Source organism: Bos mutus, chromosome 5 (assembly GCF_027580195.1).
Source record: "Bos mutus isolate GX-2022 chromosome 5, NWIPB_WYAK_1.1, whole genome shotgun sequence".
Classification (NCBI taxonomy): Eukaryota; Metazoa; Chordata; class Mammalia; order Artiodactyla; family Bovidae; genus Bos; species Bos mutus.
Genome location: NC_091621.1, coordinates 97,303,367 through 97,319,679, shown reverse-complemented (window position 1 = coordinate 97,319,679; position 16,313 = coordinate 97,303,367). Strand labels below are relative to the sequence as shown.

The 16,313-nt window shown below is 35.3% G+C and overlaps 1 protein-coding gene across 5 annotated transcripts in view; it reads right to left on the bottom strand.

The window, feature by feature from the left end:
* Positions 1 to 2,288: 2,288 nt before the first annotated feature.
* The window catches only part of BICD1 (BICD cargo adaptor 1), a 253,890-nt gene continuing 239,865 nt past the window's right edge, over positions 2,289 to 16,313 (bottom strand). For 3 of the 5 annotated variants that reach the window (XM_070371324.1, XM_070371325.1, XM_070371329.1), the window contains one exon: positions 2,289 to 5,552. In XM_070371324.1, the coding sequence (XP_070227425.1) occupies positions 5,542 to 5,552 (11 nt within the window). In that variant the 3' untranslated portion in view covers positions 2,289 to 5,541. Of the gene's footprint in view, positions 5,553 to 9,293; positions 9,370 to 16,313 lie in introns of all 5 variants that reach the window. The other 2 variants (XM_070371323.1, XM_070371327.1) reach the window with 1 other exon arrangement.

The following is a 16,313-nucleotide window of genomic DNA, read 5'->3' as shown; positions in this document are numbered from 1 at the left end:
GCAATTAAATGCAGGATCATTACAACAATAATCATACAGTATACAAATCAGGGTTGGTCATACATTACACAAGTGTTAATACTGGGAAGAAATACAATGCCAGAATTATGTATGGTTCATCACATATGCATATTCATGCAAATAAAAACACTGTGTAGATTACCAAGATGTCATAAAATATTTTCAAGGAATTGTTTAATCAATGCTAACAGTCAAACCATTGAGCTAAAAACTGTGACAATAATATTAAAATCATTTACTTCCTCTAAGATTTGGTGCACAATCATATCTCTGAAGTCAAACAACAAAACAATTCATTCTTTGTCTCCATTATCATCAAATAATGATTTGTCAACAAAATGGTGACATTTCTGTTTATAGTTCTCTGATCTTTGTTTTAAAATGACTTTTTAAAGAGAAAAACAGTCACACTAGAAAGCATCAGATTTACTTCTCAGTGTTTTCATTAGAGAACCATAACAATAATTCTGACAGAAAAAAAAGTTTAAAATGTATTCTCAACCAAAGTTCTACAGCAATTAAACTTCAATCACGGAAATAATCTGGCTCTGCAGTTTGTCCAGGCTTCGGTTTAAATAGGGCAAATTTTAAATAACTCCAGAGGAAAGGGATAAAAATACACTGAGGAATAGAGCCATGCATTTCAATATGGGAAGGAGACCAGATACAGGTTAACAATCTCCTTACGTTCCTAACAAGAGGTCACAAGAGAAATAAGACTTTCTATAGTGTTTGTATTATGAATATGGGAAAGCTTACATGATGTGAAATATCTCATGCAACATTTTACACAGTAGACTTCTATGCACTCACATCCTTACACTAAAGGCAGTTAATTGCTGCTCTTCTTTGTAAGCAGAATATTATTTCTGGAAAATTCTTGATTGGGGAATATATCTTAATACTGAATATTTTTTTAAGTTATTCTTTGAGTAAGAAGGACAAAAGAGATGTTTAGATGACATTTTTCAGATGTAAACAAAAAAGAATCAGGATACATATACCACATACTGTGGTAGTTAATGGCATTTAAATAAAGATGAATTAAATTACAGATACAATTCATGTGGGGGCATTATTACAAACAATTATTATGGAAAAGATCACTCGGGAGTTAGATTGGTCTTGTATGTCCACAGAAATTGATTTTAAAGTAAAAACTTGTTAATCAGTATCAGCATTGATCATGCTTTCTATCACATTTCCAATTTAATAGCTTTTTGAAGAATTGTATTCTCTTTACTGAAAACATGTTGTAAATTTTTTGCAATCTTAAATATAAGGACTATTTAAAATCACTCTGGTTTATAAATTAAAAAAAAAAAAACATGGAGGGAGGGCAAATTTTTAAAATTTATCCTAAGAGTTCCTTTTGAGTCTAGTTCTTCTTTATGATATTAATGCAGTGGCCTCCATGGGTTGAACCAGCACAGTTCCTTGGTGGAAATCCATCAGCTTCCCATGGTGTGTCTTTCTGAGATACAGATTATGTTTTTTGGCTGGTTAATTATAATTTGCCATTCTTAACCCAGTAGAAAATATATTTCATGTCTTCCTTTTCATATTTTATAATTTCCAATTGAGAATTATAAGGACTTTATTTAAAGCAGAATATCAGAAAATGTCCACATTTGTAGTTGATTTATTTGAGTGATGTTTCATGCTTGTTTGAAACAGAAAGACTATCAATACAGGAACATTTTCTAAAGCATGGGAAAAGCAAATATTTTAAATTGAAGATTCTTTTAAGAAAAGATAAAATTTGAGAGGCATTTGTTCCCCTGAGGGGTTGCATACCTATTTCTGAAATATTCCTGAGGACATTTGTTTTTTTAGACTCTGACAATTGAGGCTTTTTTATAGTAAAATTACTACATTCTTTAAAGATATTATGAAATATAGCTGGAAGGAAAAATAACACCAACAACTCTGTTTTGTTTTTCACCAAATGTTTTGGAAAAATTAAGATTGCTATCCTATTAAGGGACAAAATATTTCAAGTCTAACCAGTATAACGTTAATGTACTTTTTAAGTTTTAAATAAAAGCAGCAAAAAATTGTGGAATCCCAGAATTATCACACATTATCATAAGATATCTTGCCACAAAACTTAATCCTTACTAGACAATCAATAATATTTAATTCTCAACCAATAATATTTAATTCTTAAAAAACAAATCTTCCTTATGAATATCAATTTCACTGACAAATTTCCTACTGTTAAAAATCTCTTTCCCAGAGTGAACATAAATGCTTCACAGTGATGATTGTTTTTCTTATTCTAGACTTAGTAGTAGCCATAGTGGGTGCCTATCCCTTATTAACTTTTCTTGAAGATCACTACATACCTCTTCTTCTTTAAGCTAACGTATAATCTTTATAAATAGGTCTTTTCTTAATTATTTAATAACTTTCCATTTTCTCCACGTCCTCCAAATTCTTCTTATTGAAACAGAACTGGATATGAAAAAAGGATCTGATGAATCATGAATTGATTGGAAAGATTAATTCTAGGGTCCTGTATACCCCTGTGCACCCAGACCAAAGGCAATTTATTGCTCCTTTTTATTTTTTTACCTAGGAAAAATTCTCAATAGGAAAGCATTTCTGAATTCTAGTCTTTCCAGTATGGTAATTGTGCTTACTTTTTAAAGTCTTGCTAGTTATTTTTAATCTTTGCCCACTGTGTTTGTAATAATTAGCCAGTATTTTCATTATAGTTCTATAGTTGATTTTTCTACCCCAAGTCTGTCTTCAAGTAGCCTTACTGAGATTCATTCTTTTTTTATTTTCACTAGTTCTTCAGTTTTCCAATTTCCTTTTAAATCCTGATGTTTACAGGTACTGATTTTTATCAATGCTACACATATTTGGTCATTTTAAATGCCTATAAACAAATATAGATATGGCTCAGTTTAAACTATACTAAGTGATGCCACAATTTAAATACATGGAATTCTCTTAGGGACTATTATCTATTTTTGTGCTGAAAATGAGAAATTTATTTCCAAATTTCTATATCTTTTTGGCAAAATTTGCTAAAATTAATATTTTTATAGAATTGCTATTTCAAAACAAGCATTTCCCACTCTATTAATATAATGAATTGAAACAAAACTAGTATGTAATAGGATTAATCATAAACTTTTATTGGAAGAAATAAATGTTTTGTCTATGACCCAGCTTTTCAGCTGGTCACAAATACAGAGTGGGGAAGCACGAATGCCCTGTAGTTACACACAGACGATACTTACTGCTGAATTCCCTGTACCACCAATGAAACTGAGGAGGCAAAATAGGAAAATGTTCTGAGGTACTTTTTAAAAAGGCATATTTTCCCCCAGGCACAGTTTTTATTAAAAGTCAACTTAGCAGCTATGCCACTTTTCAGGTCCAAACACATGATACTTGAAAAAAAAAAGCAGGGGTAGGGGTTGGGGAGCTTCCTTTAATTGAACTCTAATAAATCCATGCTGTCTCACTAAGACTAGTACCAGGCAGATACAACACCAACAAAATAAAGAAAATGTTTAGGAACAGCAAGTCAGTGCAGGTGGAAAGAGCAAAAGGTTAGGTTGCCATGATCAGGGCTTTATGAAGATTTGTTTCTTTTCCCATATTTTAACCTGAATCTCTATTTGGATAAAGATTTTCAGCTACTGCAAGTTGCATAATAAATGACACTGTTGAAAATAGCACACATGTAAGGAACTCAAAATCTCTTGGTGGCTTTGGTAATAGTGACCTCTACTTAAAAGGTGTATGACTGATAGAGCTCCTGCTCTGTGCTTTAAGACTTGCCGACTGGCTGGCACCTTTGATGGGTCACCCTACCAGTGCTCCGATACCTCCACGCAGTCAGCTGAGTGACTCCTACTGGGTCGTCATTATTAAAGCCCTGCATTGTTAACTATCTTTTGTTAACAGTGAGGATTGCTTTTGTTTTAAAGAGAAGTTACAGATATCATTACAGGAAAAGGTCAAACCATTATGGATTTAAACAAGTTAAGGCTACCTGACTAGACAAGGAATCAGGGCTAGGAGCAGGTGTGTGGGCAGCACTTGATATAAGGAGCCCAAGAGTATTAGACCTTTCAGCTCAATTAGCTGTTTTCCTTGTTTGTCAGATTATGTGCAAAATAAATTTTGCTGTGAAAATCCACTGCCTTAAATTAAGTCATAAAAGTTACCCAGCAGAATCTGTAAATTAACTAGGAACATGAAGTATCTCAATATAATATAATGATTGTAGGCACCTGAGTGTTTGTCAAAAGTAGACAATGAGCTAAGGTTTATTACCTCTTGTTTTTTTGGCAAGGAAGATTCATTATGAGAAAAACTAACAACAACAGAACATACAATTTTAATCAAAATTTGAACACTTTCTGGGTAAGTTAATTAACCAAAGGCTAAGTTACATCTGTATATGTATATATTTCCCATTTATACTTGATATCTTATAGCAGGAAAGACTCCTAATAGGACCCTGAATTTGGGAGAAGTAAAAAAAAAATTCTGGTCATTAAATAAACACACCATTTTTTCCCATCATGTTATTTAGCCTTCTTTAACGTTATTACATACGCTCACACACACACACAAAGGAGCAGCACCAGTGCGTCTACTTATCTGCCGTTAAAAAAAATTAAAGATGCCGTCAAAAGTTGAATAAGTCAATGAACCATAACATAGTCTCTTTTTCAGATTTACTTAATAACGTCCAATGACGAATTCGAGTTAAAAAACAAAACAAAAACAACCCAGCGGTCAATGAGCTACTGATTAGAAAGTAAGTGCATAAACAGTATCAGTGTAGCAGCAAAATACAGTTATTGTTAACATTCCGATGCACCTCGTTTATCATTTTGTGCAAGAAAAATGACCAGTCTGGCCAATTCCAGATTTCAAACTAAATTAAAACTCATACTTAATTGAGCATATTATGCATATCTTAAAATAAATGATGTTCACCTCTCACAGAAATGATTTTTACAGACATATATATGTGGCAAGTAAAGTACAAAATAAATATCAATGACCAAAAAATTAGAATTAACTTCTATAGCTGAAATTGAAGTATAAGGAAAGATGATTTTACAATATATGTATTTTACATTGTCTTAGGTCTCTCTTATGCTATCGAGGTAAAGCCAGCCATCTGAGATACATATTTCCTGTTTCATTTTATTTTGATTTAATTTAACTGTAGCCATTTGATTACAGAAGTTTATCTGTGATTTAGAGAAACCATAAAGCATTTTGCTACACTGGAGTCTGTGCTTTGTGTTATTCTTCCCAACTTCCTCTTATCTTCCAAAATGATGGCCATTAATGCAATCAAACATCTAACCAACGAGAAGAAACCAGCCGCTGGATCTTGGGCAGTATCCTGTGTATGGCTACGAAACGTTCACCACAAGTGTTTGTCCGCGGGAGATGAAGACTAGGGGTAAGGAGGCTTGGAGAGACAGTGGAGAGGGGCGCACTGCGAGCTGGAATGTGGCTGCTCATCAGGCAGAGCTACGTCAGGACTGCAAATGAGAAACAAGCATGTCAGCGAGAGACAGATTAGCAAGGGGCTATGCACAATGGTAACGGTTCGACAGACATTATTTTCACAGGAATTTTGCACAGAAAATGGCCTAAATCTAAAGCATGCCAGGACAACTGTAGATTTAAAAAAAAAAAAAAAAAAAAAACCCAGAAGAAAAATGAAACATGTTAGGGAAACAACATATGAACTCCTTCCCGCCAGTCACTGTTTTCAATTTCTGCACCCAGTCATTCCCCTAGGTCTCTGGGTTAGTTGCAAGATTAGTTCTTTTCAAAATTTAATGATTATATAGCAATTACCTGGGAGTGATTCTGATACAATAGGTCTGAGGTGGGACCTGAGAAACTGCATTTCTAACAAGGTCCTGGGGACATGGACCTACTGAACCAAGGCTTCTGAGGATTCCACAGTTCTCAAGTAGATCCAGATTCAGTAGAACTAATTTGCCTGTGGAAGTCTAATTTGCTGTAAGGGTTCCCTCTACCTGTTTTAGCTTGGTGGTATAAAGATGACTGAAGAGTAACTATATGATGCATATGGTTGTTCCCACATGACCACTTCTGAGAGCCTCTAGTTTAAATGAACACAGAAATGCTCAGGCTCATCAACGGCTTGATGAATAATATTGCAGCATAAGGATGCAAAATCATTGAATTTTCTAAGGTAATATTACAAATACATTTGGGTTCAGAACTTTTAAAATGTGACTAATGGGGGAAAATCACATTATGGGGAATTTTTTCAATTGAAAAAGACTGGCATTTTTCTAAAACTTTGCTTTTTTCCTTTATACTTTGGAACTCAGTACCACAGAATAATTTCTGCCAGGAGTGTTATTTGAGAAAGCTATTCTAGGTTTATTATTGTTATTTATTAACTTAATCATAAAGCTAATATAATCATTCAAGTCATTAAAAATTAGCATTAACAGTTTTTATCTTTGCTTTTTCATGTATATCTCTTGAGTTTTAATACAAAATCATAATTATGTACAATACTACTCTACTTCGGGTCTCTCTCCCAAAAATCTTTGAACTCTTATAAATGTAGTTTAAATGGAGATATACTTTTCTGCACTTGTTAGGATAACCAGTGATAAAAACGATTTTTCTTATCTATTTTTAAAATGTGGTAAGTAAACATGGGAGAGCTAGAGGTTCAACACGAGGACTAAGAAAATACTGCATGGCAGGATGTTTCCCCCATCCTCAGATGACCTGGAAATAGAAAGGCAGACTTTCCCATGGACCTGAGTTTCTTTCTGTTAAGTTTGCATGATCTAAAACAAGCTTCTTTTTAGGGAAGGAAACATATTATTCAGCATAAGTTATGGCAAGTAGCATAAGGTGGTCACATCATACAAGAGGGATAAGTGTTTGAAGACCCATGGAGTTCAATAATCTTCTGTATAAAGGAAGGCAAGCATTTCTGTTTGACCTGGTGAGGTGTATAGTGGCAGCGACTTCCCCAGTGTATCATACGGTAAAGCGTCTGCCTACAATACGGGAGACTAGGGTTCAATCCCTGGGTTGGGAAGATCTCCTAAAGAAAGAAGTGGCAACCCACTCCAGTATTCTTGCCTGGAAAATCCCTGGTAGGCTACAGTCCATGGGGTGGCAAAGAGTCGGACACGACTGAGCAACTTCACATTCACACACAGGTTACAGCTCACTTGGCCCAACACATTATGTTGTTCGTGATAATTAAAATTCTTTTTCATTATTTCTGATTTCTTAAAGTGACAGGTTACAAATATTTCATATTATACTATTACTATTTTTAATTTGCACAAAATATAATTGTACTGTGTATTTTATGTGACAGAGGCATATTTTTGGCTTACAGATTAAGGAATCACTTCTTGAATATAAATACTGTATTTGATAAATTCTAATCAAATAATTTAATCATAATAATCATAATCACTTAATCATAATAAGTTCTAATCATTTAGTCAAACTGGTTCTCAAAAAAAAGAAAAAGAAGCAAGGTGAAGTAAAATTAAACTTAGAAAGATTCCTCATTAGCCTTTCCATTTCTTATCTAACTGAAACACTTAAAACAGTAGCTTTCTCCACTCTGCCCAAGCAAGTTAGAGAGATTATGAGAGATTGCAGATTTCTGTCTTGAGAAATGGTTAGGTACTAAGACTGGTTAGTAGTAATTAAAGATATTGAGAACACACTGTAGGCCAGGCCTGTGCCTCCCTGAATCTCCCAATATCCATTCTCTTTCTCACTTTACAAGTAAAGAAATGGAATCTTAGCCAGCAAAAGCAACTTCCAAGATTACACAGCCAATAGGTATTAGAAGTGGGAACCAAACCCAGATAATGTGACTGCAGAATTCATTCACTCACTGAACTTCTGTCGTGCTCCTGGCACTACCCCAGCCTTGGGTGGGGTGAAGGTGCTTTTCGGAGAACGACTAAGTTTAGAGCCCATGTTCTTCTGCCTTACAAACAGAGAATCCCACTGAGATGGATTTGAACATTTATAATTATATTCAGTTACTTAGTAATTGAAATTGCTCTACAGTTGGCTGCTGTTATTAAATAGCATTTGTATGTTAGTGAAGAACTTTCCTGAAGTAAAAACCTTGTTGCTGGAAGGGGTGGGAACAGCAGGCCGAGACATCAGTTGGAAGACACTGGCTTGGGGCCTATTTAATCACATACTTTCTCCTGCTAACTTGATGTTCCACTTAAATAGCTGGCTGCCCAACTGCCTCAGAGACCGAGTCACACTGGGGCTTTGGCTGCTGCTGCTTGTGGAAAGCATCTGCAGCTCTCAGCTCTAACCCTTGACCAACATGCAGCCTGCTACTGATGTCTACTCCTCAGACACACATGGAAGTACGTCTGGGCCTGCCCTTACTCAAAAGAAGCCTTGCCCTGGGAGAAGAGCAACAGTCATATTAAAATAAGGAGAGAACAACAAGCAGGCTATAAAAGCCACAGCCAGATTATAAAAACTAGATACCATCAGAGGCAAATAACTGGAGATGAAGGATTTCAAGAAAATGTTTAGGTCTTGATGGGGTGCTCTGATGCTTGTGTCAAAGTTTGGCCATGAAATTTACCATGAAAGTAAATTCATGATGTATTTGCAATGCTTTTATTGGAATAGAAATTGTTTAGCTTACTCTCCAGGTTACCATCCAGGGAGTCTGTAGATTTGCCTTTAAAATTGTTTAGTGAATCTTACATAAAGGCACTATCACTGAAAATATTCTTTTTTGAATGCCAATTACAAGGTTCTCTTCATCTTTCGATTTCAGTTTCACTGAGAGTACTGAGTGGACAGAAAACGGAAACACTTTCGTAAAGTTGTCTTGGAACAGACATTAGATATGCTTTATACTTTCCTAATTGTTTGCCTGAGTAATATATTCTAAAGCAAAAGACAAACAACTCAAGGTTTTATGTTTTGAAAGGTAATGAAACCCTGGACTAATCCAAGGATTTACTCACAGAAGGAAGCTGAAGGCAGCCTGTAGTCTACCTGTTAGTGACCAGTAAAATAAATTCTAGCTCTCTTGTATTTTCAGTGGGCACATGTGAACTTCAGGAATCCAATGTGTGTTTGTATAGTCCATGTTTGAAATAAAATGTGGCAAGTATAATTATATATAAGAAGTCATCATGTGGGAAAGGAGAGCTTGGGGTCTGTGGAACTGACATGCGGCTGGGTGGGAAAGTAAGGACGTCTGAATTTACCTGACAGCTGGGCAGTCTTGCCTCCCGGCTAGTTGTGAGCACTGTGGCGGTACGGAGGCAGCAGGCTGCTGACAATCTATAAGAAACTGATAAATTAGACATGTATACAGAGATGGCAGAGCAACGTGTTAGTAACAGTAACTTAGGCAGTTGCCTGAGAGATTTAGTGAGGAATGTGTAGTCACATAGAAACATCTGAATTAAGCTTTTTTCCCCTGAATGATGCCAACAGAGAAGACAAGGCTTTTTCCTTAATTAAACACAGTATTTAAAAATTAGTGAAAAAAATTAGTAGTGAAATTTCTCAAGTACATTAGGACATACACAGCCATTCATATTTGATGCTTGGTTACATCTAAAAATAAAAGATGTATTAACATAATGAAAGATCCTCAAGTTCTAAACTTGAACATGGTGGTAGTTACTTGCTTAGCATTTAGATTTGCTATTCCAAAATGTTTTATATTCAGATAGTTGACTTTGTATTTGGACACACAGGTATATTGAGAAAAGCATGCAATACACACTTTTCTATGATTAACAGAAGGATATCTGAGAAGAAAATTAGCTTCACAGTTTTCTGAAAATAGATTTTATTTACCAAAAGTAAGACTTGTTAGTTAGAAGTCTTAGAATGTTTATTTTATTATATTAAGTTGTTAGTTACTTGGATTGATGGAGAAAGCTAATCTGAATGATAAGTCTTTTATTTTTGTCTTCTGAAAATCACATAACTCACATTAGGTTGACAAATCACTAGCTGTTAAAAGTTCATTCTTTAGCTGATCAGTTATGTTACTTATCTACTCCAAGAAAGACTGTGTTCTGAAATAATCAAAGAGCAGTCTGTTTGCTGATGTACTATAATCACCTGTTAAGCTAGTTAGAAATGCATACATTATATTTCTGCAAAAAGATTTTGCAGAAAAAGTTCAAATTAGAACAAAAACTTTCAATTATTTTTAATTGCAGAATTTCTTCTTACTAATTGCTTAGACTATGTATCTTTCCCTATATGTTATATAGGTAATAGTTAAGCCAAATTAATTACAAATTCTGGATTTAAAGTCTTGAATTAATGAGCTTTTACTGAAATTTACATTCAAAGGCTTGAATCTAAGCACTACTTGTTCTAAAGTCAATATATTCTCTATTACAACAAAACTTGCTTGTATAACTCGGAAATATCAAAATTCATGATGCTTTTATAGAAGACATTGCAAATACACTAAATGTCTGTGATGGAAAGTAGAAAATAAGATAGGCTTGATTTAAATTCATTCAAGAGAACATCACTGAAGAGAGAGGACCTTTTCATAAACTGGTCTTGGTTCCAGAGTAACTTATTAATTACTGTTTTTTAATAGGGAGTATATCTGATTAGTTGAGTAGCTGTTGTTCAGATTATCATACTCAGTAAAAGTCTTTCAAATATAACAAATATTTCCATTTTCTTAGCTTTGGCAAATTCTTTTCATTTTTTTCTTTAAGTCTTTGTTTTTCCATTTTGCAGCTTGATTAGCTCAATGATTCCCTTTTGTAGAAACTCAGGAGTCTTAAAGGATGAATTCCTTTATGCGCTTTTCATTTTTTTCAATAGCCATGATAAAGGATAATTTTAGACAAAGTTGTACAAATTTAGACAACTATTTTAATCTCGCCAGCAGACCTAAGTTAAACAGATGTATGCTGCCCTCTTATGTTACATTTGAGTAAAGGCAATAAACAAATACGAACACTTGGGAGTCTAGCTTGCTTTTTCCTATTGCCAGCTCTTCATCTGTGGAATGGCAAGCCTCAGAATTAGAGTTTTTAAATGGTTTAAATTCTATCTCTTATTTCTGTAAGATTTTCCTTTTTTTTTTTTAGTTAATACAGTCACAGACTTTTGTTCATTTGAAATATACTTTGTGATGAAATTCAGAAAACAGGCAAGCAGGACCACAATGCACCCTCTTAATGAACTGTTTGATATGTGGTGGATATTTCTTACATTTGTAGTGAATATAAGTTTTCCCCTCTTTAGAAATTATATTGCCTCCAGCTAATTATTATTTTGCATTTATTATTTACAAGTACTTAGCTAAGTGTTATACTTAAAGAATTAAAAACAAATTCCATAGATAAGGTGGTAAAAGATTTTAAAAAGAAATCTGAAAAATAATTAATTGCTCTGACTCAATTGTCTTCTGAATTCCTCTTCTGTGATCAACAATCCTCCAATCGTGGACTCTGCTAACCCAGTTGAACAGCAATGTGTGTTTAGCATGTACTTTGAAAATGAAAGGGGAGGTTGGGAGGTTGAGAAAATCCCTTCCAGCTATGAGATGCTGTGGGCTTTACATGATCTTATGTGTTCTTTGTAGGTTCTACTCTGGTAGACCTATTCACAAAGGAACTAGGCCTCACCTCATTGCTTTTGAGGGCACAGAAGATTAGAATTATGTGATTTAAGGAGGAGGAGTCTCAGAACATCGCAAGTCACTGCTGTCATCGGGGGCCACCAGAATTTGTTTCAACCATTCAGCAATTTAGTTACTAAACTCCCATTGTGTGTCTGCAACTGTTAGGTGGTAGAGATAAAAGGAAAACAGAAGATATGGTCCCTGGTCAATTGAGAAAGACAAGCACATTCAACAAACAAAATAAAGTGTCATGATGACGATGATGATGATGAGATGGAGTGGTGGTGGCAGCACCTGGTAGTACTCATTCATTGCCTACCATGCACCAGGCACTGTGTGGGCACTTAATATGTGTGCTCTCCCTTAACCGTGTTTTATTAACCCCAATTTGTGGATTACAAAATGGGGAGAAACAGGTTAAATAACTTGCCAAAGTTCACTAAGAGGTGGAGCTGGAATTTGAATCCAGGATTGAATGATCCAAGGGCTGAGTTATATTTTGAGACACTTCATTGCATTGTTCCCCATGATAGGGAAAAGTTGGGCTCTCAGAGCAGAAACAATTCACTAATCTAAGTGGTCAGGAAATGCTTCTTAGAGGTTGTGATATCTAGGTTGTACACCTAGAAAAGAAATTAGTTAAAGAATTTAGCAACTATAAGCTGTTTATGGCCTCTACTAATAGTAATACAATATTTTACAAAATTAAAGTGTTTACTTGAAATGCCCAGAATTTGATAACACTGAACATTTACATTATAAGGCTATAGGCCTGAGAAATGTCACAAAACTGAAGAGATTGTTAGTGCCTCAAGGGTAGAGATGAATAAGGGATATTATTGTTTAACACGTCTATATGTCCTGATATACATATGAACTTATTTGACATTCCTCCATAAACAAAGCCTCCAGTAGAAAGGAAGATAGAAAAGGGGAGAAGGAAGGAAGGAAATTATTTCATGAATCAGTATGATGTTACTTCTCCTAGGAACTGTATATAAGTTTTAAATCTTAGCAACACTCTGCAGTTGTTATTTTCACTATTCCTATCATGAGGAAAGTAAGTATTTTTGATCTATGGGACTATATTGAAATCTCTTATCTACTGAGAACTATTTTTTCTTTACATTTTTCATGATCTCTACCACCAAAAACAAATGTTTGTTCTCCACAAACATTCATTGATTTAGTTAATACATGACCACCTGCTAGGAAGCGGCTGAGCAAAGATAAAGATTTTTCTGATGTTAAGGCTTATTTTCTACTCACTACTCTGGTTGTCTCTCTGATTGATGCCAGCTACCTCTATACTCACTACTCTGGTTGTCTCTCTGATTGATGCCAGCTACCTCTAGAAATACCTCTAGATACCTCTGGCATCACCGATTCAATGGACATGAACTTGGGCAAACTCTGGGAGAGGGTGAGAGAAAGGGAAGCCTGGCATGCTGCAGTCCATGGGGTCGTGAAGAGTTGGACACGACTTGGCAACTGAACATCACCAACCTCTAGAAAATATCAGACCCATATTGCCAAAGAAACATAAGAACTTCATTAGACGATTGACAGTAATTTGAAGGCAGCTAGTTACCTCAAAAACACAAAGAAAGATAAAAGGTACAAGAATGAGGATAATATCTAGTTTCTATAAAGAGGTGGCTGAAAGTGGCGAATTTCATTGGCAGGAAGGAAAGTCTTGTCATATGGTTTTCCTTGAGGTATCTACCATTTTTAAACTCTTTCATGCAGTTTAGAACACCAACCAATTTTCTAAAAGTCAATACCTTTGGGAGTCCATGAGCCCACTGACTGTTTGGGAGGGCCTCTCGACGAAGGAGGCTAGGAACACCTCTATGTTTTCGGCCCCATGTGTGCCTCAGATGGCAGTGAGAGGAGTTGGTAAGGACATTGTGCAGCTTCAGGGGTGGCTTCCCACAGCCAGGATACTCTGACGGGGGCAGAGCAGCAGCTGCTTGTGGCTGGCAGTTTCCTACAGAATGGCCTGCACTCCAGTGCCTGGTTTTCCTGACTTGAGAATTAATGCATCCTTGCCATTTCATGAGGTATTTTCAATACCACATCTCCTTCCCTCATGACCATACACTGTGTCAGATGCTTCATACTTTCCCCTGGAATGATTTCTATCTCCTGAGTTTTCCTCAGGCTAAATAATTCAAGTTCTTCCTCAGAGGACATAACCTCCGATACCCTCCTCTTTGCTCTCTGACCATGCTCCAGGTTGTGTACAATCTTCTAAAACTGAGGTGCTCAGAGAGGAAACCATGCACAGTAAGATGTAACAGCTTGACTGGTGTGGCAGCATCCTGCCTCACCTGAGACATTCTGATTCTATTTAAAAACAAAACAAAACAGAAGCCTGCATGACATTTTTTGGGCAGCAACATCAGACTGCCAACTTCACATGAGCTTACTTTGTTTGAAGATGGTGCTGTCAGGTCATACCTCCTCCATTCTGTACTTACAGTGTCAGGAATTCCAATGCAATATTTTATATACTTTTAACTTTATGTTAATTTCTAATAAGTTTTACTTCTTCCTACCTGGTGCATCTCTTAGGTCCTATTCTGTCATCTACCATATCAACTTCCTCTTCCTTTTATTTTTCCTCTCAAGTTAGAAAATGTGACAGTCATGACCTTGATTCTTCTCAACTCTAAGCAGGTGAAGGGTTGAAATAAATATTTTTTAATTCAAGGAAACTCACAGGAAAAGATATACACAAGCACAAATTCTAAATGAAAATCCATACTCCAATTTCAGCTGACTTTCTTTTTAGCAAAAATCAAAGTAGAGTGAAGTTAAAGTGATCAAATCAGTCCTGGAGAAAACAAAATTGATGATAGAATGTGAAATTTGAGTTGGTAAAAAATACAAATTTTTATGCATTGTGTACCAAGGTAGAGACATAAAACTTGCATATCGTATGTTTTTAGTCTCCCAACTCAGGAACTCTGAATATTTGTGGATAATAGCACAAAGGTGTTCTTCACAATTAATTACTGATATACTTATGCACATACTCAGCTCTTAAATGAGGGTTTTACACAGTAATCCACGGGACTGGATAATGGGTACATCACAATTTCCTTCCATTGCCCAGCGATGCTTCTGCAGCAATTTTTTTTTATGGTCTCTTTGCCTTCCTCTTTATTCTTTCTCTTCTGTGCTCTTCAACTTTCCTCTGTATCAGCATAAGATGTAGGTCCATCAGAGAGATCTTAATGTTTAGACTCCCTGCTCCACAAACCAGTAGGTGAGGGACATTGAAGAAGTGAATTCAGTCCTAGCCTCAGCTTTTCTGTTAAGTGAGGACATTAAATATCAATCCTGCAGATCAGGTGAGAGGATGTTTGTGAAAGCATGAAGCCCAGGGCCCATGGGTAAGAACTGGTCATCGAATAACACACGAGGGGCCAAAAGGAGAAGTCAAGATGACCTTGAGATTTTCAGTTTCAAGAAACAAAGTCACTGCCATTAAAACAGAAATTAAAAGGCCAAAATAGACCGTATGATAAAATCATTTCAGCAAGTCTTTGCTCCTTTTATTACATTCATCTAAAATGCTCTTTTCTTCTCTTGGACTGTTCAGAACTAACAAGTTTCAGTTTTTACTCCTGACCACCCCAGAAGGAAGTGTCTGCTTCCTCTAAACTCCAATAGTACTTATCTCATTGTCTTCAGCTTTTGAACACTGTTTTCCTTGCAGTGTATCTGAATTCTTCAGTCATGCTATGCAGTTGACAAAGAAGACCCTGCCTTATAATTCTTTGTTTTCCCACAGTCCTTTACTTTGAGAATTTGCATGTGATGCAGAATACCTGCTAATATACTGACTTTGCCTTCCCTAAAGGATCACTAGATTTGTTTATTAGTTACATTATCAATGTCATTGTGTGATGGGTTGACTTGAGAAAGAAAGAGTACAATTTAGACTTTCCTGTCATCATCATAACATCCTCCTAACAAAAGGAATAGGAAAGAGAAAATACTCTCCAACAAAGATTTTAATGCTAGTTTAGTGATATTAGGTGATTAATGATTCTTTAATAAATTTTAAGACTTTGATGTATAAATCTTGAAATTATAATTGCTATTATATAAAATAGGTCAAATAACATCGATACTAAATTATTCCTCACTAAATCTATGAAATGAGTAATAGTGTGTTAGTGAATAAACAGAAAAGTAAATGGGAAAAAGCATCAAAATACATTCTTCTTGTAGTAGTAACTTGAACACTTAAGTAGTCCTATGGATGCCTATACACATAAACTGAAAAAACAGACATATCCAGTAGAGAATTTAAGAAAAAATTAAGATAGAAACATTATATAAAGAAAAATAATGAGAGCGTGAGATAGAAACATTTACATGAATATAAACAGTAGATAGGAAAAGTTGAAATACTTTAAAAAATCCAATGATGAACTTAATGGTACATCAGCACTAGTAAAAATGGATAGCTGTGAACAGCTTTTAACATTTTATAATCAAACACATAGAGTTGGCTATCTCATCCCTTTTTGCCAAATATATCACATGAATTTCTCTGGAAGTACCCACAAATAAAACAATTACATAGTTTCCGGCTACT